This window comes from Mobula birostris, chromosome 2 (assembly GCF_030028105.1).
Source record: "Mobula birostris isolate sMobBir1 chromosome 2, sMobBir1.hap1, whole genome shotgun sequence".
NCBI classification, from domain to species: Eukaryota; Metazoa; Chordata; class Chondrichthyes; order Myliobatiformes; family Myliobatidae; genus Mobula; species Mobula birostris.
This window is the reverse complement of record NC_092371.1, coordinates 131,267,700-131,291,057: the sequence shown is the minus strand read 5'-3', so window position 1 is coordinate 131,291,057 and position 23,358 is coordinate 131,267,700. Positions and strand designations below refer to the sequence as shown.

Here is a 23,358-nt window from a genome sequence, read left to right as displayed (position 1 = left end):
GGGTGCTTCACCAGTTGCAGCTTTATGGGAGAGTGGCAAAGAGAAAACCACTGTTGGAAAAAAAACTCACATGAAATCTCAGCTGGAGTTTGCCAGAAGGCATGTGGGAGACTCTGAGTCAGCTGAAAGAAGGTTCTATGGTCTGATGAAACCAAAATTGAGTTTTTTGGCCATCAGACTAAACGCTATGTTTGGTGTAAGCCAAACAACGCACATTATCAAAAACACACCATCCCTACTGTGAAGCATGGTGGTGGCTGCATCATGCTGTGGGGATACTTCACTGAAGCAGGCCCTGGAAGGCATGAGAAGGTAAAGGGTAAAATGAATGTAGTAAAATACGGGGAAATCCTGGAGGAAAACCTGATGTATTCTGCAAGAGAACTGTCACTTGGGAGAACACTTGTTTTCCAGCAAGACGATGACCCCCAAGCATAAAGCCAAAGCTACACAGGAATGGCTTAAAAGCAACGAAGTTAATGCCCTGATGTGGCCAAGTTAGAGTCCAGACCTCAATCCAACTGAGCATTTGTGACTGGACTTGGAAAGGGCTGTTCACTCACGAACCCAATGCAATCTGACAGAGTTTGAGGAGTTTTGTAAAGAAGAGCGGGGAAACATTGCAGCATCCAGGTTTGCAAAGCTGATAGAGACCTATCCACACAGACTTAAGGCTGTAATTGCTGCCAAAGGCGCAGCTACTAACTACTGGCTTGAAGGAGGTGTGTACTTACCCAATCAATTATTTTGTGTTTAGTAATTGTAATAAATTTAGACCAATTGCAGAAATATGTTTTCACGTCGACATGAGTCTTTTCAGTTAATCAATGTCAAAAAAGCCAAATTAAATCCACTGTAATTCAATGTTTTAAGACAAGAAAACAAGAAAACTTCCAAGGTGGGTGAATACTTTTTATAGGCACTGTATCTCAAAGCATTTTAAGATCATTTTGTTTGGACAGGAGGCTTGGGTTACAAGCAGAGACTGCTCCAGGGTAAGCAGTTGAAACCTATGCAAAGGAGGTTGAGAGAAATTGAGGTACTGACATATCATGTCATACATACCAAGATATAGTGAAAAACTTGTCTTGCATACTGTATTACAAGTCAAATCATTGAGCAAAATGAAACATTAACAATGCAGAATAAAGTATAAAATCCACATAAAGCGCAAGATCACAGTGAGGTAGATTGTGAGGCCAAGAGCCCATCTTATCACATGACCTTAGGTTTATAAAATCATGAATGACATAGATAAGATAGATGTTCACAGTCTTTTCCCCATAGTAGGAGTCTAAAACTAAAGGACATAGGTTTAAGGCGCGAGGAGAAAGCTTTAAGGGAGTGTTTTTCATACAGATGATGGTGCGTATGTGGAGTCAGTTGCCAAATGAGGTGATAAGAGGTGGGTTGGACAGGTTGATAGAGAGGAAAGGTCAAATGCAAATGGAGCTAGCTCAGGTAAGCAATTTGGCTGACATGGATGAGTTGGGCCAAATGCCCCATCTCTGTAATGTATGACCATACGACAGTCTGGACTGGGTCAATGCTGCCAGGTCCTGGGACAGCAGAAATCACCAAGGTCTGGAGGTAATAAGAGGATTAGATAGAGTGGATAGCCAGCGCCTCTTCCCCAGGGCACCACTGCTCAATACGAGAGGACATGGGTTTAAGGTAAGGGGTGGGAAGTTCAAGGGGGATATTAGAGGAAGGTCTTTTACTCAGAGAGTGGTTGGTGCGTGGAATGCACTGCCTGAGTCAGTGGTGGAGGCAGATACACTAGTGAAGTTTAAGAGACTACTAGACAGGTATATGGAGGAATCTAAGGTGGGGGCTTATATGGGAGGCAGGGTTTGAGGGTCGGCACAACATTGTGGGCCGAAGGGCCTGTACTGTGCTGTACTATTCTATGTTCTATGTAACTACAGGGTCCTGGAGTCTTAGTTGGCTGGATAGAACGGTTGTCTTTCAAAGACAAAAGGGTACTGTAAATAGAAACTTACAAAATCTTTTAATGTCATAATAAGAAGAAATTCATGGATGGAGAATCACTGACAAAAGGACCAAAGTAAAGACATAAAAAATGTTCCTGTTTGTGACTTTCCAAGAAGAACCTGCAGGGATACTGTGAGGAGAAAACCTACAGGACTCTGGGTAAATGGAACTAACCAGATGATCCCACGAAGTTAGAACCATAACAATGGACCGGCTGTGCTCCAGGGTCAATGACTGTGCACCAGGAAACCCCTCCTCCTCTTGTCTGAATGGAAGAGGCTTGGGCTAAGGAACATACAGTCACTCACAAATTGCAGGTGTGGTGAGGTGATAAAGTTGGAGTATGCGGGGAAGGAGGCAAGCTCCTCAACCTCTCTTCATTCAACATTGATACCAAGATGCACCATCCAAAGAAGCAAGGTCCTTTATATCATCGCACCATTCTACTCCACACTGTTCTACAACTCTGCATTCCAAGGCTAAAGCAGGGTGAAAAATGCCAGCTACCTGTCCTGCCCATGGGCACCCATCTCAGTGCTGACACATTACACCTCAATACCATTTCTCCATAGAAGGCATAATTTCATTACAACAACACACATCAAAGTTGCTGGTGAACGCAGCAGGCCAGGCAGCATCACACATGTACCGAGATGCAGTGAAAAGCTTTTATTTTGTGTGACATCCAGAGATCATTCCATACACAAGTACATCAAGGCAATAAAAAGAAACCAGAATACAATAGTGTTACTATTACAACGGAGGTGAAGTGCAAGTAGACAGTAAGGTGCAAAACTGAAGCAGATTAGGAGATCTAACTAACCTTTAGCATTTGAGGAGTCTGTTCAAGAATCTGACAACAGGATAGAAGCCTTCTTTGAGCCTGGTGGTATGTGTTCCAGACTTTTATATATTTGGCCCAATGGGATTAGAGAGAAGAGAGAATGACTGGGTAGGTGGGGTCTTTGATCATGTTGGCTGCTTTACTGAGGCAGCAAGAAGTGCACTGCATGGTGGGGAGACTGGTTTCTGAAGCTGTGTCCACACCTTTGTGCAACCTCTTGCTGTGATGCATCTGGATGGGATGCTTTCTGTGTTGCACATGGGCATCATTCCACTGCTATCGAGAAGGTGGGGGTGAGCCCCTCCCTTGAATGGTGGCAGCTCCCCTGGTGAAGGTGCTCCCACAGTGTTGCTGGTAGTGGGTTCCAGAGTTTAGACACAGTGATGGGGATGTATTTCCAAGGCCAGATGGTGGAACATGTTCAAGGAGAACTTCTCCCATGCCTGGCTGGAAAGATGAAGGTCATGTCATTTTGTTCCTTTGGTCCATCTACACACAGAGACCTCAACTGAAACAAGGTAACAACATTGAGTGCCCCTCCTGTTGGGAGCAGCCTGCGATGTGGTCTCTCTGGGGCAACTGACACCTCTGGAGTATCCCCCCCAGTTCAGGAATGTCTTGCTGCTGTCCAGGATCCGAGTTCCGGGAGGGAGTCCCAGCTCCTCCTTGGGCAGTAGACATCTGCTTTCAGTCGCCCATACGCAGAGGGACAGGGCATGTGTCTTTGAGGAAACAGTACTGCCCACCTGAGTTCTGATCACCCTGCTGAGAGGCAGATGGTAACAATATAAGGCGGTGCAGAATGGCAGGGTCAAAGGAGCCTGCACTCAGCTTGGTGACCAACTGGGATGGTGACCACTCGACCATGGGCTTACTACAAAGCCCAGCAGCTTCACCATTGGAAAGGAACTGCCCAAATCCAGTGGATGGTCTGGCTACTCCCTGAGTCAATGCCCACATCCGGACTGCAGGACCAGGAGGAAGCTCACCAGCTTCAGTCTGATGGTCCTGGGTACTCTGTCTGGCACAGCCACTGGAAGCCCTGCACACAATAAAGCAGGCTGTAGAGGAGAGGTTGGGGTGCCATTTGTGGGTGACGGGGGGGGGGGGGAGAGCAGAATGAGGCTAAGGAAAAGTGACCGGAAGAGGGAAAAGCGGCAGATCATGGAGAAAGTGGTGGGCGGGAGGGAGGGGTGGGTCATGTATCTACAGGGTGAGGAGACCAGCCTGCAGGTGGGACAATCAAGGCCTGGTCTCTCAGTAACCATTCGCCACTACCCACCCCCCCCCCCACCCTCTGCCCCGCTACATGTACCTGTGCTGGTGCCGGCTACAGGTGGGGAGCTTGTGGTGGGTTGGCTTCGTTGGCCTGGGTCTCTGGTTTCATCTACAGAAGTAAAGGGGAGAAGTTAGTCCAGCACCTCGACCGGTGCTTCCAGCAGAGCGGGGCCTCCTGCTGAGGGCTGGGGACCAGGCTACTGGCAGAAGGGTTCAGCTGTGGGTCATAGTTGTGTATCAGGGTGGATTTACTGATGTTAACTGAGATGGAGGGATAGGGAGGAATTCAGCTGGAGGAGGCAGGAAGGGGTTGGAGGAGGGATGGGTGAAGTAGAGAGGGAAGGTGGAGGGGAGGGAGGTAGGGGCTGGAGGAGCAAGGGAGGGAAGAGGCAGGGAGGGAGGGAGGGAAGGGGTGGAGAAGGGAAAGGGCAGAGACAGAGGAGAGAGAGAGGGAGGGAAGGGGGTGGAGGGTGGTGGATGGACTATTTCCTCTAAGCTGCGTAAGTGCGTGGCCGCAAACTGAAATGTTCCCACTCACATAGCCTTTGCTGCCATGCAACAAAAAATATAATTTTGAAATTACGGATAATATAATTTTGAAATCTATGTTAATATAATTGGGAATACCCTGTAACTATGTGTTAATAAATATAATCCATAAATTTTCTAAATAATAATCGTACCACAAGCTTTTACTTTGAAACATTTTAGAGCTTCAACATATTTACATTGTCAGTGTTTCAAGTTACAACACTTTCAAATTGTAACAATCAACACAGAATGGAAGTCAGTAGCTCACTGTTAATAAACCCAACACCTAAACCATTTAAAATACTGTGCAGGTTTCAAGCTATGCAAAAAAATTCCTGTTCAGAGCAATGGTTGGTCGACTCAGCTGTAAAGATAAGGAAGATTAGAGGGAAGGGAATGGAAGAAGGAGGAAGGGTGGCAGAGGGAGGGATGGAAAGGAGAGAGTTCTCTTCCTTCACAATTTCTCTCAGCCTTTCCCAGTGCTGATGGTCATGGGTCTGTGGTCCCCACGCAATCACTGAAAAGGGCAATGCAGCAGCAGGAGAAGGAAGTAATCAGAAAGGACCACATTCCCAATATCCTCAGGTGGCTGCATCATTTGAAGTGGTTTCCAACACTTTAAACCACAGAACTTTCATCTGGTCTGTCACCACCGGTGAATAATATAACAAGTGGAATTCCCAGTTGCCACTGGTACTGTCAACAGTACAGAAATTCAACAAAAGCCCAATTATACTCAGCATTCCACCATCTCAGAATATCATTTAACCATAAACAGTAACCCTGCACCTAAAACCAATGTTGGCAAGTTTAAACTGAACCCTCTTTTCAGAAATCCTTCATGGATGAACTTCTTCTCAAGTAACTATTAACAGCATATTTCATTATGAACTCTCACATACTCCACCAAGTTATTACAACTAACTTACATTGCATAATTCAAAATAATCAAATTGTGCCTCATAACCATACAACAGCAGCATCTGTGGAGAGTTACCAGTCACTGCATCAGGTCAATGCCCCTTCATCAACCATTTCATCTCCAGATCTGATGAAAAGTCACTGACTTAACACTCCCTCCACAGACAGGTCTTGGTATAAATTTATTAACAACTTTTGTTTGCATGCCATTGAGGCAGGTTATTTCATATACAAGTACGTCTAAGTTGTAAAATGAAAACAACATAGAATCTAGCATTGCAGTTGCAGAGAAACTGCAAGACCCACAATGTGGAAAATTGGGAAATCAAGAGTTCATCTTTAGTGTATGAGAAGTCCATTCAAGAATGCTAACAGTGGGACAAAAGCTGTGCTTGAGTCTGGTGGTATGTCCTTTCAGGCTTTTGTATCTTCTGCCCGATGGGAAAGGGGAAGAAGAGAGTATGTCTGGGGTGGGCCGGGTCTTTGATTATGCTGGCTGCTTTACTGAAGCAATGAGAACGACAGACAAAGTCCATGCAGGGAGGCTTGTTTCATGATGTGCTTGTCCATAACTCTACAGTTTCTTGCACTCTTGGGCAGAGCAGCTGCCATATTAGTCCATGATGCATCCAAATAGGATGCTTTCTATGCACTTATAAAAAAATTTGATTGAGACAAGGTCAAATTTCCTTTGCCTGCCGAGAAAGTAAATGGAAGAGTTTCCATTAGTAGCCAGCCACCCCTACAGTATGCAGACCTACTGTTGGACGCCATGCAAGTCATACTGCCTTGAGAGTTTCACACCCCCTGTGGGTCACACCACCCTACAGTTGGACGTCCCCTGTGGGTCATGCCCTCCCCAAGAGTCAGACACACCCCTGCAGTTGTCAAACATACTGTACCTCCCTGCCAGGCGATACAACTGGTGACCTGATCAACGACAAACATCAGCAGGAATCCAGTAACCAGGGAGATACCGATGAAGAAGTGCGGGGGTACTAACTGCTGGGCTCCGGCCTCTCTCCCCTCAACCTCTTGTGTGTCCATGGCAATGTGACTCTGGGTCAGGTTCCACCGCTGAGCTGGAGATGTAGACAACACCTGTTTAGTAAGTCAAGTCACTTTTTATTGTCATTTCAACCATAAACTGCTGGTACAGTACACAGTAAAAACGAAACAACGTTCCTCCAGGACCATGGTGCTACACAAAACAACACAAAACTACACTAGACTAAGTGAGACAACACAAAAACTACACTAGACTACAGACCTACACAGGACTACATAAAGTGCACAAAACAGGGTTGAAGTGTTTCTAGTGTCCATTTCAATTAGTGTCCATTTCAATTGGGATGCAGGGTGTCAGTAACCCCGTTTTCTCTGGGAATCCCTGTCGCTCGCACCAAGCCTTGGGACAAACCCCCCCCACCCCCATCCAACCAGGCATCATGAACATCCAAATCTCTAACTTCTGATAATTTCCTCCCTCCTCCCACATCACGCTTTTTTCATTCCCCATTCTGGCTCCTGTCTTATCCCTTCTCTTCTCGTCACCTGCCCTTCACCTCTGTCTCATGTCCCTCCTTCTATCGTCCACTGTCCTCTTGTATCAGGTTATTTCTTCAGCCCTCTCCCTTGTTCACCCATCATCTCCCAGCTTCTTACTTCAACTCCCCCCCCTTACCCCAACCCCCCCCTTTATCCCTCACCTAGTTTCACCTATCACCTATCAGCTTGTTCTCCTTCTTATTTCTGGCTTCTTCCCTCTTCCTTTTTAGTCCTGATGAAAGGTCTCAGACCAAAATGTTGACTGTTTATTCCTCTCCATGTAGATGCTGCCTGACCTGCTAAATCTCTCAACCATTAAGTGTGTACTTCCCCATTCCCTACTCTGGGCCTTTGCTGAAGGCTGTTCCACCTTCAGACCTGTAACCATAATTTGCTTGGCAACAGAAGACTGAGAGTAACGGTGAAGAGTTGTTTGTATGATTGGATACAGGTGACTAGTGGTGGCCTACGGGATTGGTGCTGGGGCCCTCGCCATTTGTGATATACGTGAATGGCTTGGATGTGGAGGTGGGAGGCACAATCAGCAAGTTCATGGATTACATGAAGATTGGCGGAGTTGTTGATAACACAAGGGTTGCCTTTGGTAGCCATGTCACTGAAATGGGCTGAGAATCAGCAAATGGAATTTAATCCAGACAAATATGCATCTTGGGTGAGTTGGTGAAGCAAAAACATACACCATGAATGGTGAGGTCTTTACATTTGAGGAACAGAGGGACCTAGTGTACAAGTACAAAGATCCTTTAAAATAGACAGCGAGGTTAAGAAAGCATATGGGATACCGATCTTCATTAATCTGGGCAGTGAATACAGAAGTGAGGAGTTTATGCTCTAGCTTCATTGTAACATTGGTCAGACCTGAGTGTGCGGTTCAGGTCACCAAGGTATAAGGAGGATGTGACGGTGCTGGAGAGGGAGCACAGCAGATTCACTGAAATGGAACACTTCAGTTGTGAGGAGACAATGGAGAAGCTGGGCCAGTTCTCCCTGGAGAGGAACTGGTTAAAGGGGGACCGACCATGGTCTATACAGTTGTAAGTTTAGATAGGGTAGAAACTTACCCCCATATTAGAAATTGATCAAATAAAAGTTATAAAGTTAAGGTAAGGGGGGAAGCAATTTACAGGGGACCTGAGGGGAATGTTTTCACCCAGAGTGGTGAGTACCTGTGAAGGAAGAATCACAAATGACCTTTAAGAAGTGTCTAGTCGAGTGTTGAATTGCCCAGGTATAGAAGGCAAAGGGCAAAGTGGTGGTAGATAGACTAATAAGATGGGAGCTCACTGGTCAGTGTGGACATCATACAAAAATCCTACGAAAGGTAGTGGATACAGCCTGTCCATCACAGGTAAAGCCATCCCCCACCATTGAGCGTATCTACACAGAGCATTGTCACAGGAAAGCAGCATCCTTCATCAGGGACTCCCACCACCCAATTCATGCTCTCTTCTCGCTGCTGCCATCAGGAAGGAGGTACAGGAGCCTCTGGACCCACACCATCAGGTTCAGGAACAGTTATTACCCTCAACCATCAGGCTCTTGAACTTCAGTCAACTTCACTTGCCCCATCACAGAACCATTCCCACAACTATGGACTCACTTTCAAGGACTCTTCATTTCATGTTTTTGAGATTGATTATTTATTTATTTATTTATTTCCTCTGTCCCTTTAGTATTTACACAGTTAGTTGTCTTTTGCACACTGGTTGTTTGTCCACCCTGTTGGGTGCGGTCTTTCATTGGTTCTATTATAGTTACTTGATTTACTGAGTATGCCCACAAGAAAACAACTCTCAGGGTTGTATGTGGTGACATACATGTAATAAATTTACTTTGAACTTTGGTGGGCCAAATGTCCGTTACTGTGTTGTCTGTCTGTGTGAATCTACCCTTCCCCCACCACCCAGGAGAAGTTCCTATTCCCTGCACCTCCTTACCCCCACATTCCTAAGTCATTCATTTCCCAGTGCTGCTTCCTGCCCCATCCTCCTGTTGGGGGACATCCATCCCACCCACCCGTCAGTAGTATCCCCTCCCTTCTGCATCCTCCTGTTGGGGTACACCTCCCTGCTCCACATGTCTTTCAGAGAACACCCATCAGCTGTCAGGACAGTGCACCCTCCTCTCCCTGCCCCACCCACCTGTCAAAGGGCTGGCCAGCAGCAGCTCGATGCCTTCTGGAATAATCATGGCCAGTGCTGTCCCACAAAGCAGTCCCGCACCCAGCACTGTCACAAACTTCAGCTTTGCCTGGAGAGACAAGGAGAGATGATCAGGTGAACCTGGATAAGTCAGCATCGGGGGTCATTCCCCCTGTTTCCACCCTGGGGCAGAGGTCACTGTTTTCAGATCAACCTACATCGCTCAGAGGAAACCAGTTCCAATTGTAGTGTGGTCCTCCGCCCAACAGGCTGCGCTGCACTGGGTCAGGGCAGTGCCTGGCCAAGGGTGTAACACACTGCCAGGGTGTTAACAGACAGGCTGCCCAAACCTCTCCCCCCAGAATTGCTGAGAAAGATCTGACAAAGTTGGATTGCCCACAAACTCAGTCAACATAAAGCCCTTGGTCAGCACAGGAACAAAAATGCGCAGACACTGGAAAACTGAAATGAAACCCCAGGGCAATGGAGATACAGGGCAGGTCAGACAGCATCCGAGGAAAGGGGGTGTTTCAGCTGACTGGAAACGAGTTGTGGAGGAGATGAGAGTGGGGAGAGCTTCAGGAATCTCTGGATGGTCTTGGTATCAATACTGTGGTTGGGGGAAGGGGTGGTGAGTGAGGAACCTTTCAGCACTTCCCTTTCCACCACCCAATGCTGAGGTAAGACAGCCCTTCACGTACACCCTTCCATTCCGGGCACCCATGGTCTCGTCTACATGGGTGAACACAACACACAGAGAGGGGAGAGTAGGACGGAGAGTCTGGAGGGAGGGTATGAAGGAAAGGAGGGAGGGACAGGGAGCGTGGAGGGGAGGAAAGAGGGAGAGAGGGGAAAGTGGACAGAGGAAGGGGAGAGTGTGGAGGGAGAGAGAGAGGGAAAGAGGATGGAGGGAAGTGTGTGGACGAAGGGGGAGTGTGGACAGATGGAGGGAAGTATGTGGACAGAGGGAAAAGGATAGAAGAAAGTGCATGGATGGAGAGAGATTGTGGAGAGGGAGGAACTCAGAGAGTGGACAGAGAGGGAGGGGAGAGGTGCTTTATGAAGGTTGAGTACATGGGCAGGAGAGAGGAAAACTTCTGATTAACTGGACTCTCGGTAGAACTGGTATTCCCTGGATTAACAGTGTGAACCCCTTCCCTGCTCAGGTTGTGAAATGGAAGGCATGTCCTCTCTTTGGCTGTGTGAGGAGTCTCTCTCTCTCTCTCTCTCCTCACAATCAGCCAAGAAACAGCGAGGAGTGATTAATTGAGATATATCTGTCTGTGTATCAGGAAGGTGGGTATCAGTCTGGAATGTGCTGTTTGTGGCAGAAGGCTGGTGCACAGCTGTCTCAGTGGGAAGGGTTAACAACAGAGAGAAACCCTTCACAGAGCACATTCGCTCTGTGTATGCCCTTGCCAGGAACTCGGTTAATTAATAAACAGAACTGCACCATTAACTCCCTTTATAGCTCAGAAGTTGGGCCTCATCTACACACCAGGCACAAAGCAACCTTTTGTGTTACCACAGAGGTCAAACATACAGCTTCTCACAGCCTGCGCCAAAGTACTGGTACGTGTAGTACTGGTGGGACTTAAACCAGGCAAGCAGACTTGTTGGACTAGGTAGCATCAGATCACACATACTCACTCACACTGAAGAAACACACATACAGATTTGGGCCCATTATCTAAGAAGGGGTGTGTTGACATTGGACAGGGTCCAAAGGAGGTTCACAAAAATGATTCCAGGATTGAAAGAGTTATCATATGAGGAGCGTTTGATGGCTCTGGACCTGTTTCACTTTATTTCGCAAGAATGAGGGGGATCTCACTGAAACCTATCGAATGTTGAAAGGCCTTGATAGAATGGATGTGGAGAGGATGTTTCCCATGGTGGGAGAGTCTAAGATTAAAGGGCACAATCTCAGAACAGAGAGGCATCCTTTTAGAAACGAGGTGAGGAGGAATTTCTTTAGCCAGCGAGCAGTGAATCTGTGGAATTCTTTGGCACAGAAGGCCGTGGAGGCCAAGTCTTTATGTATATTTAAGGCAGAGGTTGATAGGCTTTTGATTGGTCAGGGCATGAAGGGATACGGAGAGAAGGCAGGAGACCGGGGCTGACCGGGAAATCGATCAGCCAAGGTGAAATGTCAGAGCAGACTTGATGCACCAAATGGCTTAAATCTGCTCCTATATCTTATGGTCATGTGGGAGGAAACTGGAAAACCCATGAGATTATAGATAGAGACTGGAACTGTGAGCAACAGGGCTACCCACACGCTCAAGCCCTCAGCTCTGACCTCCACCTCCCCTCCAGCACAGAGACTAGGTGAGTTGTATCCGAGAGGGTGAGTTATATCACAGAGACAAGCTGAGTTGTGTCAGACAGAGTGAGTTATATCACAGAGACTAGGTGAGTTGTATCAGAACAGTTCACCAGAACACAGCTTCAGCTATCACCAGGTTGTATCAGAGGCATGGAAGGCTGGTGGTGAAGGTTTTTGACATGTTGGCCTTCATTTGTCAGGCACTGGAATGTTCTGTTGTGGTTCTACAAAATATTAGTTGAGACCACACGTGTAATATTGTGTACAGTTTTGGTCATCCTGTTATAGGAAAGTGATCATTAAACCAGAAAGTGTACAGAGAAGATTTACAAGATTGTTGCCAGGACTTGAGGATCTGAGTTATAGGGAAAAGTTGGGTAGGCTAGGAAACAGATGATAACCTTATAGAGGTCTATAAAATCATGAGAAGCATAGATAGGGTGAACGCACAGTCTTTTCCCAGGAAAGGAGAGCCAAAACCTTGAGGCCTTTGGTCTAAGGCGAGAGGGAAAAGATTTAAGGGACCCAAGGGGTAGGTTCTTCATGCAGAAGGTGGCATGCATATGGAACAAGATGCCAGAGGAAGCGACAGAGGCAGGTACATGGTTCAATCTCCACATCAACCACCCCCAGAACCATTACGTTTTAGTAAATTCACCTGTCACCCTTACATAGTCAGATAAGTACAGACCTCACCTGTTCAACCTTTTTTCACACTTCAACTCCTAAAGCCCAGAAATCATCCCAGTGAACCTCCATTGGGAGGATTTCCCCCTTTAAACACAGAGACCAAAGCTGTCCCATAGCATTCCAGGTTTGTCTGCAAGTGAGTAACCTCATTGTACTGCAGCATCTTTGAATCTCCCTCCATTGAAAATCATAACTTGCTCCTTCAGACTTCTTCAGAGTGGATCACTTCACAACTTCTCACATTATACTTCATCCATTGACTTTCCATCACTGTTCCCCCACCTTCTGTGATTCTTGTGGCTTTCTCACGACTTGTTCACCTCAATGCTGTTAGCAAATCCTGCTGCAGGGCTCTCAGTCTCCTCATCCAAGCCTTGTTGAAGCTGATTGAAAATCACTGAGCCCCAACCCTGATCCACAAATCACTGACTGCCAGTCAGCAGTCCAGTTATCCTAAGTCTCTGATTTCTGCTTGTTAGCCACCCCCTTTTCCACATAATTCTTCAACTTCATGTACTATTCTACGGATTATAGTGTTCTGTGGGAACGGGTCTGTCACTGTATCACACTGGAAATCATCAAGTAACACCTCCATGTTACATCTTACCAAATGCCTTCTGGAAATCCATCTCCATCCACTGGTCCCTGCATCCATCCTGTCTATTACATCGTTAAAACAATTCCACAAAGCCCTTCCATAACAAGCTGGCTTTCAATGGCTGATTTTTGATCGTTCCTGGCAATTCCCAAGTGACAGGAGCCAACAGTTCCCTGTTTTTTTGTTTCTTTCCCTTTCTCCATCAGTGACAATACATTTGTAGTTTTCCATTCATCTAAAACTTAGTGTCATCGAGCAATACAACATGGATACAGGCCCTTCAGCCCAATCACTCCATGCTGACCATAGTTCCCACCCAACCTCCCGCGTGCGTTTGACCCATATCCTTCAGAGCCACAAAGACAGAGTTCAAGTGAGAAACATGATGTTCTGATTTTCATAGTCGAGGCCCTGACCGATAAAGACAAATACGCCATACAATTTCTTCACCACCCAATCTGCTTGCACAACCACTTTCAGGAAGCTATAGATTTGGACCCCAAGGTCCTTCTGAACGGCTATGTTGCCATTAACTGTGCACTGTCTCTTTACATCTGATCTTCCAAAGTGCAACACCTCACACTTGCTTGGATTAAACTCTATCTGCCATTTCTCTGCACACGTCTATATTGTACTGCATTCTTCGACATCCTCCTTCACTGTCCACAACACTAACAACCATTACTTCACCTGCGAGCCCACTCTACATATTTTTGCCCAAGTCATTATATCAGAAGTACCAGCACTGATCCTTGCAGAATGCTTACAGTTTAGTTAAGATGGCTCAAGAAAGTGGCAATTGTTTGTGTGCAGCTTAAAGGGAATCATCAAATATTCCCATTTAGGACAACTACAGCTGAAATCCACAAGAGTAGTCCAGTGAGCAACGTTATTTTAAGATTTTTAAAGAATCTATCTCAAAAATCAACACACTCAGGTGTCAAGTGCAGTCTCCCTGTAAGAAAATGCAAATGCAGAAAGCATGCTGCCTCTAATCCAGGCAAAAATCCTGGTAAACCCCTTCTGCACCCATTCCAAAGCCTTGACATCCTTCCTATAGTGAGCCAGCTGAAACTGTATGCTCCAGATACGGTCCAGCTAGAATTTTATAAAGCTGCCACACAACTTCCTGACTTCCTAACTCAATGCCTCAACTAATAAAGGCAAGCATGCCGTATGCCTTCTTAACCACCCAATCGGTGTAGCCACTTTCAGAGAGCTATGAACTTGAACTCCAAGATCCCTCTGCTCATCAACACTGTTAAAGGTCTTGTTCTTAACAGTCTCTTGTCTCTTTACATTAAACCTACCAAGGTACCATACTAAACATTAGCAAATGGGTTTAACTCCATCTGCCAATCTTTGCCCATATCTGCAATTGATCTATATCCCACAGTATTCTTCGCCAGTCTTCTACGCTATCCACAACACCACCAACCTCTATATCATCTGCAAACTAAGTACATATACATTTTCATCCAGGTCATTTATGCGCTGAATATGTCAAACAGCAGATGTCCCAGCATAGATCCCTGTAGAACACCACTAATCACAGACCTCCAGCTAGAATAAGGACCTTCAACCTCCACCCTCTGTCTTCCATGGGCAAGCCAGTTCTGAATCCAAACGGCTCATTCACCATCGATCCTGTGCATCTTCATCTTCTGGATGAGCCTCCCATAAGAGACATCATCAAACACTTTACTAAAATCTATGTAGGTAAGATCTACAGCTCTACCTTCAGCAATCAACCTCATCACCCCATCAAAATACTCAATTACATTAGAAAGGCACGACTTGTCCCACACAAAGCCCTGCTGGCTCTCCCAAATTAGGCCATGGTTTTCCAAATGCTCATATATCCTATTCCTAAGAATTCTCTCCCGTAACTTCCCTACCACTGACGTGAGACTCGCCCGTCTGTAGTTTCCAGGATTATTCCTGGTTCCCTTCTTGAACAATGGAACAACATTAGCTACTCGCTAGTCCTTTGGGACCTCAGCTGTGGCGAGAGAGGACAAAAAGATTGGTCAAGCCCCAGCAATCTCTTCACTACCCTCTCTCAATAACCTGGGGTATATCCTATCAGGCCCTGAGCACTTATCTACCTTAATGAACTTCAACAGACTCTAACACTATCTCCTCCTTTACTTGGTAATGCTCCAGCATTCGTAGCACTGATCTCCCTATCTTCAACATCCTCCTCCTTAGCAAAGGAGGGAGGGAACGTCGACTCAGAGAAGCCTGCATCGGGCATTTTCATGCCTTACAAGGCGCAGATTGGAAGTCTGTGTGGGGCGTCATTCCTCGCACAGACACTAGAGCAATGTATGGTTAAGTGCCTTGCTCAAGGACACAAACACGCTTCCAAAGCTGAGGCTCGAACTAGCGACCTTCAGATCACTGGACGAACGCCTTAACCACTTGGCCACATGCTCAACATGTTAGCAAATACTGATGTAAGGTACTCATTAAGGGACCTCACCCACATCCTCAAATCCAAGAAAATGTCCACCCCCCCCCTTGTCCTTCAGTGGTCCCATTCTCTCCCTAGTTATTCTCTTGCTCTTCATGTGTTTATAAAATACCTTGGGATTCTCTTTAATTCTGGTTTCCATGGCCCCTCTGAGATTTCCTAATTCCTTTCTTGAGCTCTTTTCTGGCTTCTTTGTAATCCTCAAGGGCCCTGTTTGATTTTAGCTTCTTAAGCTTCACCTACATTTTCTTAAATCTTCTTCACTGAATTCATCACATCCCTTGACATCTATGTGTCTCTTACCTTGCCATCCTTGTCCTTCCTTCTGACTGGAACATACCTGCCCTGTACTCTATCCGGTTGGTCTTTAAACACCCTCTACATGTCCGATGCCTAAAAGTAGCTGTTCTCAATTCACTCTCACTAGCTCCTTCCTAATCCTCTTATAACTTGCCCTGCTCCAGTTTAATACTCTCCCACAAGACCCATACTTATCCTTAGCTAAAACAATCTTCACACACTGAAAGGTCAGTCACCTGGCCAGGCTCATTACACAACATCAGGACCAGTACAGCCCTTCCTCTTGTTGGACTATCGACATATTAAGAAACCCTCGAAGATGCACCTAACAGGCTCTGCCCCATCTAATCCACTTGCACTAAGAAGGGCCCAGTTTCTATCAGAGAAGTTGAAGTCCCCCATGACAACAACCCTATTGTTTATCCACCTTACCTTACTCTGCTTGCATATGTGTTCCTCAATGGCCCACTGGGTGTTGGGGGTGGTGGTCTCCAGTATAATCCCAGAGTAATGGCCACCACAATTTTTTAATTCTACTCATACGGACTCAGTGGACGAGCCCTCCATTATGTCCCCTCAATTGCAATGTAATTCTTCTGGCAATTTATAGTTAGTTTTTACTTTGCATTGCACGGTACTGCTGCCCTAAAGCAACACATTTCATGACATCTGCCAGTGAAATGAAACCTGCTTCAGATTCTGAGAACATGACTAGTCACAGACCTCCAGCCGGAATAGCACCATACCACCACTCTCCTGTCTTCTCTGGGCAAGCCAGCTCTGAGTCCTGTCACAGTCGATTACGTCCGCAGACTGAACCCAGCAACTTAATCTTCTGGGAGAGCCTACCGTGAGGGACTTTGTCAAAAATGTCCCAATCAGTAATACACCGTGTTATACAGTGACAGACCCGTCCCACCAGTAATACACTGTGTTATACAGTGACAGACTTGTCCCAATCAGTAATAAACTGTGTTATACAGTGACAAACCCATCCCAACAGTAATACACCCATGTTATACAGCAACAGACCCGTCCCACCAGTAATACACCGTGTTATACAGTGACAGACCCATCCCAATCAGTAATACACCGTGTTATACAGTGACAGACCTGTCCCAATCAGTAATACACCGTGTTATACATTGCCAGACCTGTCCCAATCAGTAATACACCCATGTTATACAGTAACAGACCTGTCCCAATCAGTAACACAGTGTTGTACAGTGACAGACCTGTTCCACCAGTAAAACACCCATGTTATACAGTGACACACCTGTCCCAATCAGCAATACACACGTGTAGTACAGTAACAGAGCTGTCCCAATCAGTAATACACCGTGTTATACAGTGACAGTCCTGTCCCATTCAGTAATACACCCGTGTTATACAGTGACAGGCCTGTCACCCAGTAATACACCGTGCTATACAGTGACAGACCTGTCCCAATCAGTAATACACCCGTGTTATACAGTGACAGACCTGTCCCAATCAGTAATACACCCATGTTATACAGTGACAGACCTGCCCCAATCAGTAATACACCGTGTTATACAGTAACAGACCTGTCCCACCAGTAATACACCGTGTTATACAGTGACAGGCCTGTCACACAGTAATACACTGTGTTATACAGTGACAGACCTCTCCCACCAGTAATACACCGTGTTATACAGTGACAGAGCTGTCCCAACAGTAATACACCTGTGTTATACAGTAACAGACCTGTCCCAATCAGTAACACACCGTGTTATACAGTGACAGACCTGTTCGACCAGTAAAACACCCATGTTATACAGTGACACACATGTTCCACCAGTAATACACCGTGTTGTTAATTGACAGACCCGTCCCAATCAGTAATACACCGTGTTATACAGTGACAGACTTGTCCCAATCAGTAATACACTGAGTTATAGAGTGACAGACCTGTCCCCATCAGTAATACACCCGTGTTATACAGTGACAGACCTGTCCCAATCAGTAATACACCGTGTTATACAGTGACAGACCCGTCCCAATCAGTAATACATTCGTGTTATACAGTGACAGACCCGTCCCAATCAGTAATACACCGTGCTATACCGTGACAGACCCGTCCCAATCAGTAATACACTGTGTTATACACTGACAGACCCGTCCCACCAGTAATACACCCATGTTATACAGTAACAGACCCGTCCCAATCAGCAATACACCCGTGTTATACAGTGACAGACCTGTCCAACCAGTAATACACCCATGTTATACAGTAACAGAACTGTCCCAATCAGTAACACACCGTGTTATACAGTGACAGACCTGTCCCACCAGTAAAACACGCATGTTATAGTGACACACCTGTCCCAATCAGTAATACTCCCATGTTATACAGTGACAGTCCTGTACCAATCAGTAATACATCCGTGTTATACAGTGACAGACCAGTCCCAATCATTAATACACCGTGTTATACAGTGAAAGACCTGCCACATCAGTAATACACCCATGTTATACACTGACAGACCCGTCCCAATCAGTAATACACCCGTGTTATACAGTGACATACCTGTCCTACCAGTAATACACCCATGTTATACAGTAACAGACCTGTCCCAATCAGTAACACACCATGTTGTACAGTGACAGACCTGTTCCACCAGTAAAACACGCATGTTATACAGTGACACACCTGTCCCAATCAGTAATACACCGTGTTATACAGTGACAAACCCGTCCCATTCAGTAATACACCCGTGTTATACAGTGACAGACCTGTCCCACCAGTATTGCACCGTGTTATAAAGTGACAGGCCTGTCCCAATCAGTAATACACCGTGTTATACAGTGACAGACCTGTCCCAATCAGTAATATACCCTGTTATACAGTGACAGACCCGTCCCAATCAGTAATACACCCGTGTTATACAGTAACAGACCTGTCCGAATCAGTAATACACCCATGTTATACAGTAACAGACCTGTCCCAATCAGTAACACACCCGTGTTATACAGTGACAGACCTGTCCCAATCAATAACACACCGTGTTGTACAGTGACAGACCTGTTCCACCAGTAAAACACCCATATTGTACAGTGACAGACCTGTCCCAATCAGCAATACTCCAGTATTATACAGTGACAGAGCTGTCCCAATCAGTAATACACCCGTGTTATACAGTGACAGACCTGTCCCACCAGTAATACACCCATGTTATACAGTAACAGACCTGTCCCAATCAGTAACACACTGTGTTATACAGTGACAGACCTGTTCCACCAGTAAAACACCCATGTTATACAGTGACACATCTGTCCCAATCAGTAATACACCGTGTTATACAGTGACAGACCTGTCCCAATCAGTAATAGACCGTATTGTTCAGTGACAGACCTGTTCCAATCAGTTATACAGCGTGTTCTACAGTGACAGACCTGTCCCAATCAGTAATACACCTGGGTTATACAGTGACAGACCTGTCCCAATGAGTAATACACCCGTGTTATACAGTGACAGACCTGCGCCAATCAGTAATACACCGTGTTATACAGTGACGGACCCGTCCCAATCAGTAATACATCCGTGTTATACAGTGAAAGACCTGCCACATCAGTAATACACCCACGTTATACACTGACAGACCCATCCCAATCAGTAATACACCCGTGTTATACAGTGACAGACCTGTCCTACCAGTAATACACCCATGTTATACAGTAACAGACCTGTCCCAATCAGTAACACACCGTGTTGTACAGTGACACACTTGTTCCACCAGTAAAACACCCATGTTATACAGTGACACACCTGTCCCAATCAGTAATACACCGTGTTATACAGTGACAGACCTGTCCGAATCAGTAATACACCCATGTTATACAGTAACAGACCTGTCCCAATCAGTAACACACCCGTGTTATACAGTGACAGACCTGTCCCAATCAATAACACACCGTGTTGTACAGTGACAGACCTGTTCCACCAGTAAAACACCCATATTGTACAGTGACAGACCTGTCCCAATCAGCAATACTCCAGTATTATACAGTGACAGAGCTGTCCCAATCAGTAATACACCCGTGTTATACAGTGACAGACCTGTCCCACCAGTAATACACCCATGTTATACAGTAACAGACCTGTCCCAATCAGTAACACACTGTGTTATACAGTGACAGACCTGTTCCACCAGTAAAACACCCATGTTATACAGTGACACATCTGTCCCAATCAGTAATACACCGTGTTATACAGTGACAGACCTGTCCCAATCAGTAATAGACCGTATTGTTCAGTGACAGACCTGTTCCAATCAGTTATACAGCGTGTTCTACAGTGACAGACCTGTCCCAATCAGTAATACACCTGGGTTATACAGTGACAGACCTGTCCCAATGAGTAATACACCCGTGTTATACAGTGACAGACCTGCGCCAATCAGTAATACACCGTGTTATACAGTGACGGACCCGTCCCAATCAGTAATACATCCGTGTTATACAGTGAAAGACCTGCCACATCAGTAATACACCCACGTTATACACTGACAGACCCATCCCAATCAGTAATACACCCGTGTTATACAGTGACAGACCTGTCCTACCAGTAATACACCCATGTTATACAGTAACAGACCTGTCCCAATCAGTAACACACCGTGTTGTACAGTGACACACTTGTTCCACCAGTAAAACACCCATGTTATACAGTGACACACCTGTCCCAATCAGTAATACACCGTGTTATACAGTGACAGACCTGTCCCAATCAGTAACACACAGTGTTATACAGTGACAGACCTGTCCCAATCAGTAACACACAGTGTTGTACAGTGACAGACCTGTCCCAATCAGTAACACAGTGTTGTACAGTGACAGACCTGTTCCACCAGTAAAACACCCATGTTATAGTGACACACCTGTCCCAATCAGTAATAAACCCGTGTTATACAGTGACAGACATGTCCCAATCAGTAATACACCCGTGTCATACAGTGACAGAGCTGTCCCAATCAGTAATACACCCGTGTTATACAGTGACAGAGCTGTCCCAATCAGTAATACACCCGTGTTATACAGTGACAGACCTGTCACAATCAGTAATACATTCGTTTTATACAGTGACAGACCTGTCCGAATCAGTAATACACCCGTGTTATACAGTAACAGACCTGTCCCAATCAGTAACACACCGTGTTATACAGTGACAGACCTGTTCGACCAGTAAAACACCCGTGTTATACAGTGACACACATGTTCCAATCAGTAATACACTGTGTTATACAGTGACAGACCCGTCCCAATTAGTAATACATTCGTGTTATGCAGTGACAGACCCGTCCCAATCAGTAATACACCATGCTATACAGTGACAGACCCGTCCCAATCAGTAATACACCGTGCTATACAGTGACAGACCCGTCCCAATCAGTAATACCCCATGTTATACACTGACAGACCTGTCCCACCAGTAATACACCCATGTTATACAGTAACAGACCTGTCCCAATCAGTAACACATCGGGTTGTACAGTGACAGACCTGTTCCACCAGTAAAACACGCATGTTATTCAGTGACAGACCTGTCCCAATCAGCAATACTCCCGTGTTATACAGTGACAGAGCTGTCCCAATCAGTAATACACCGTGTTATACAGTGACAGTCCTGTACCAATCAGTAATACACCCGTGTTATACAGTGACAGGCCTGTCACCCAGTAATACACCGTGTTATACAGTGACAGACCTGTCCCACCAGTAATACACCCATGTTATACAGTAACAGACCTGTCCCAATCAGTAACACACCGTGTTATACAGTGACAGACCTGTTCCACCAGCAAAACACCCATATTATACAGTGACACATCTGTCCCAATCAGTAATACACCGTGTTATACAGTGGCAGACCTGTCCCAATCAGTAATAGACCGTATTGTTCAGTGACAGACCTGTTCCAATCAGTTATACAGCGTGTTCTACAGTGACAGACCTGTCCCAATCAGTAATACCCCTGGGTTATACAGTGACAGACCTGTCCCAGTGAGTAATACACCCGTGTTATACAGTGACAGACCCGTCCCAATCAGTAATACACCCGTGTTATACAGTGACAGACTTGTCACAATCAGTAATACACCCGTGTTACACAGTGACAGACCCGTCCCAGTCAGTAATACATTCGTGTTATACAGTGACTGACCTGTCCGAATCAGTAATACGCCGTATTATACAGTAACAGACCTGTCCCAACAGTAATACACCGTGTTATACACTGACAGGCCTGTCACCCAGTAATACACCGTCTTATACAGTGACAGACCTCTCCCAGCAGTAATACACCCGTGTTATACAGTGACAGCCCTGTCCCAATGAGTAATACAGCCATGTTATAGAGTGACAGACCTGTCGCAATCAGTAATACACCGTGTTATACAGTCACAGACCTATCCTACCAGTAATACACCGGTGTTACACAGTGAAAGACCTGCCCCATCAGTAATACACCCACGTTATACACTGACAGACCCATCCAAATCAGTAATACACCCGTTTTATACAGTGACAGACCTGTCCAACCAGTAATACACCCGTGTTATACAGTGACAGACCTGTCCCACCAGTAATGGACCGTATTGTTCAGTGACAGACTTGTTCCAATCAGTTATACAGCGTGTTCTACAATGACAGACCTGTCCCAATCAGTAATACACCTGGGTTATACAGTGACAGACCTGTCCCAATCAGTAATACACCATGTTATACAGTGACAGACCCGTCCCAATCAGTAATATACCCGTGTTATACAGTGACAGACCTGTCCCACCAGTAATATACCCATGTTATACAGAAACAGAGCAGTCCCAATCAGTAATACACCCGTGTTATACAGTGACTGACCTGTCCCAATCAGTAATACACCGTGTTATACAGTGACAGTCCTGTCCCAATCAATAATACACCCGTGTTATACAGCGACAGACCTGTCCCACCAGTAATACACCATATTATACAGTGACAGACCTGTCCCAATCAGTAATACACCCGTGTTATACAGTGACAGACCCGTCCCACCAGTAATACACCCGTGTTATACAGTGACAGACTTCTCCCAATCAGTAATACACCATGGTATACAGTGACAGACCTGTCCCACCAGTAATACACCCATGTTATACAGTAACAGACCTGTCCCAATCAGTAACACACCGTGTTGTACAGTGACAGACCTGTTACACCAGTAAAACACGCATGTTATAATGACACACCTGTCCCAATCAGTAATAAACCCGTGTTATACAGTGACAGCTGTCCCAATCAGTAATACACCCGTGTTATACAGTGACAGACCTGTTCGACCAGTAAAACACCCATGTTATACAGTGACACACATGTTCCACCAGTAATACACCGTGTTGTTAATTGACAGACCTGTCCCAATCAGTAATACACCGTGTTATACAGTGACAGACTTGTCCCAATCAGTAATACACTGAGTTATAGAGTGACAGACCTGTCCCCATCAGTAATACACCCGTGTTATACAGTGACAGACCTGTCCCAATCAGTAATACACTGTGTTATACAGTGACAGACCCATCCCAATTAGTAATACATTCGTGTTATGCAGTGACAGACCCGTCCCAATCAGTAATACACCGTGCTATACAGTGACAGACCCGTCCCAATCAGTAATACACCGTGCTA

At 45.7% G+C, this 23,358-nt stretch overlaps 1 protein-coding gene across 1 annotated transcript in view; it reads right to left on the bottom strand.

Moving 5' to 3' along the window:
* Positions 1–23,358, bottom strand: part of LOC140210892 (zinc transporter ZIP9-B-like) — a 147,792-nt gene that overhangs the window by 13,237 nt on the left and 111,197 nt on the right. The window contains exons 3-6 of the mRNA XM_072280159.1: positions 16,105–16,205; positions 9,280–9,388; positions 6,472–6,651; positions 4,155–4,226 (exon numbers count right to left, since the gene is read on the bottom strand). Of these exons, the coding sequence (XP_072136260.1) occupies positions 4,155–4,226; positions 6,472–6,651; positions 9,280–9,388; positions 16,105–16,205 (462 nt within the window). The remainder of the gene's footprint in view (positions 1–4,154; positions 4,227–6,471; positions 6,652–9,279; positions 9,389–16,104; positions 16,206–23,358) is intronic.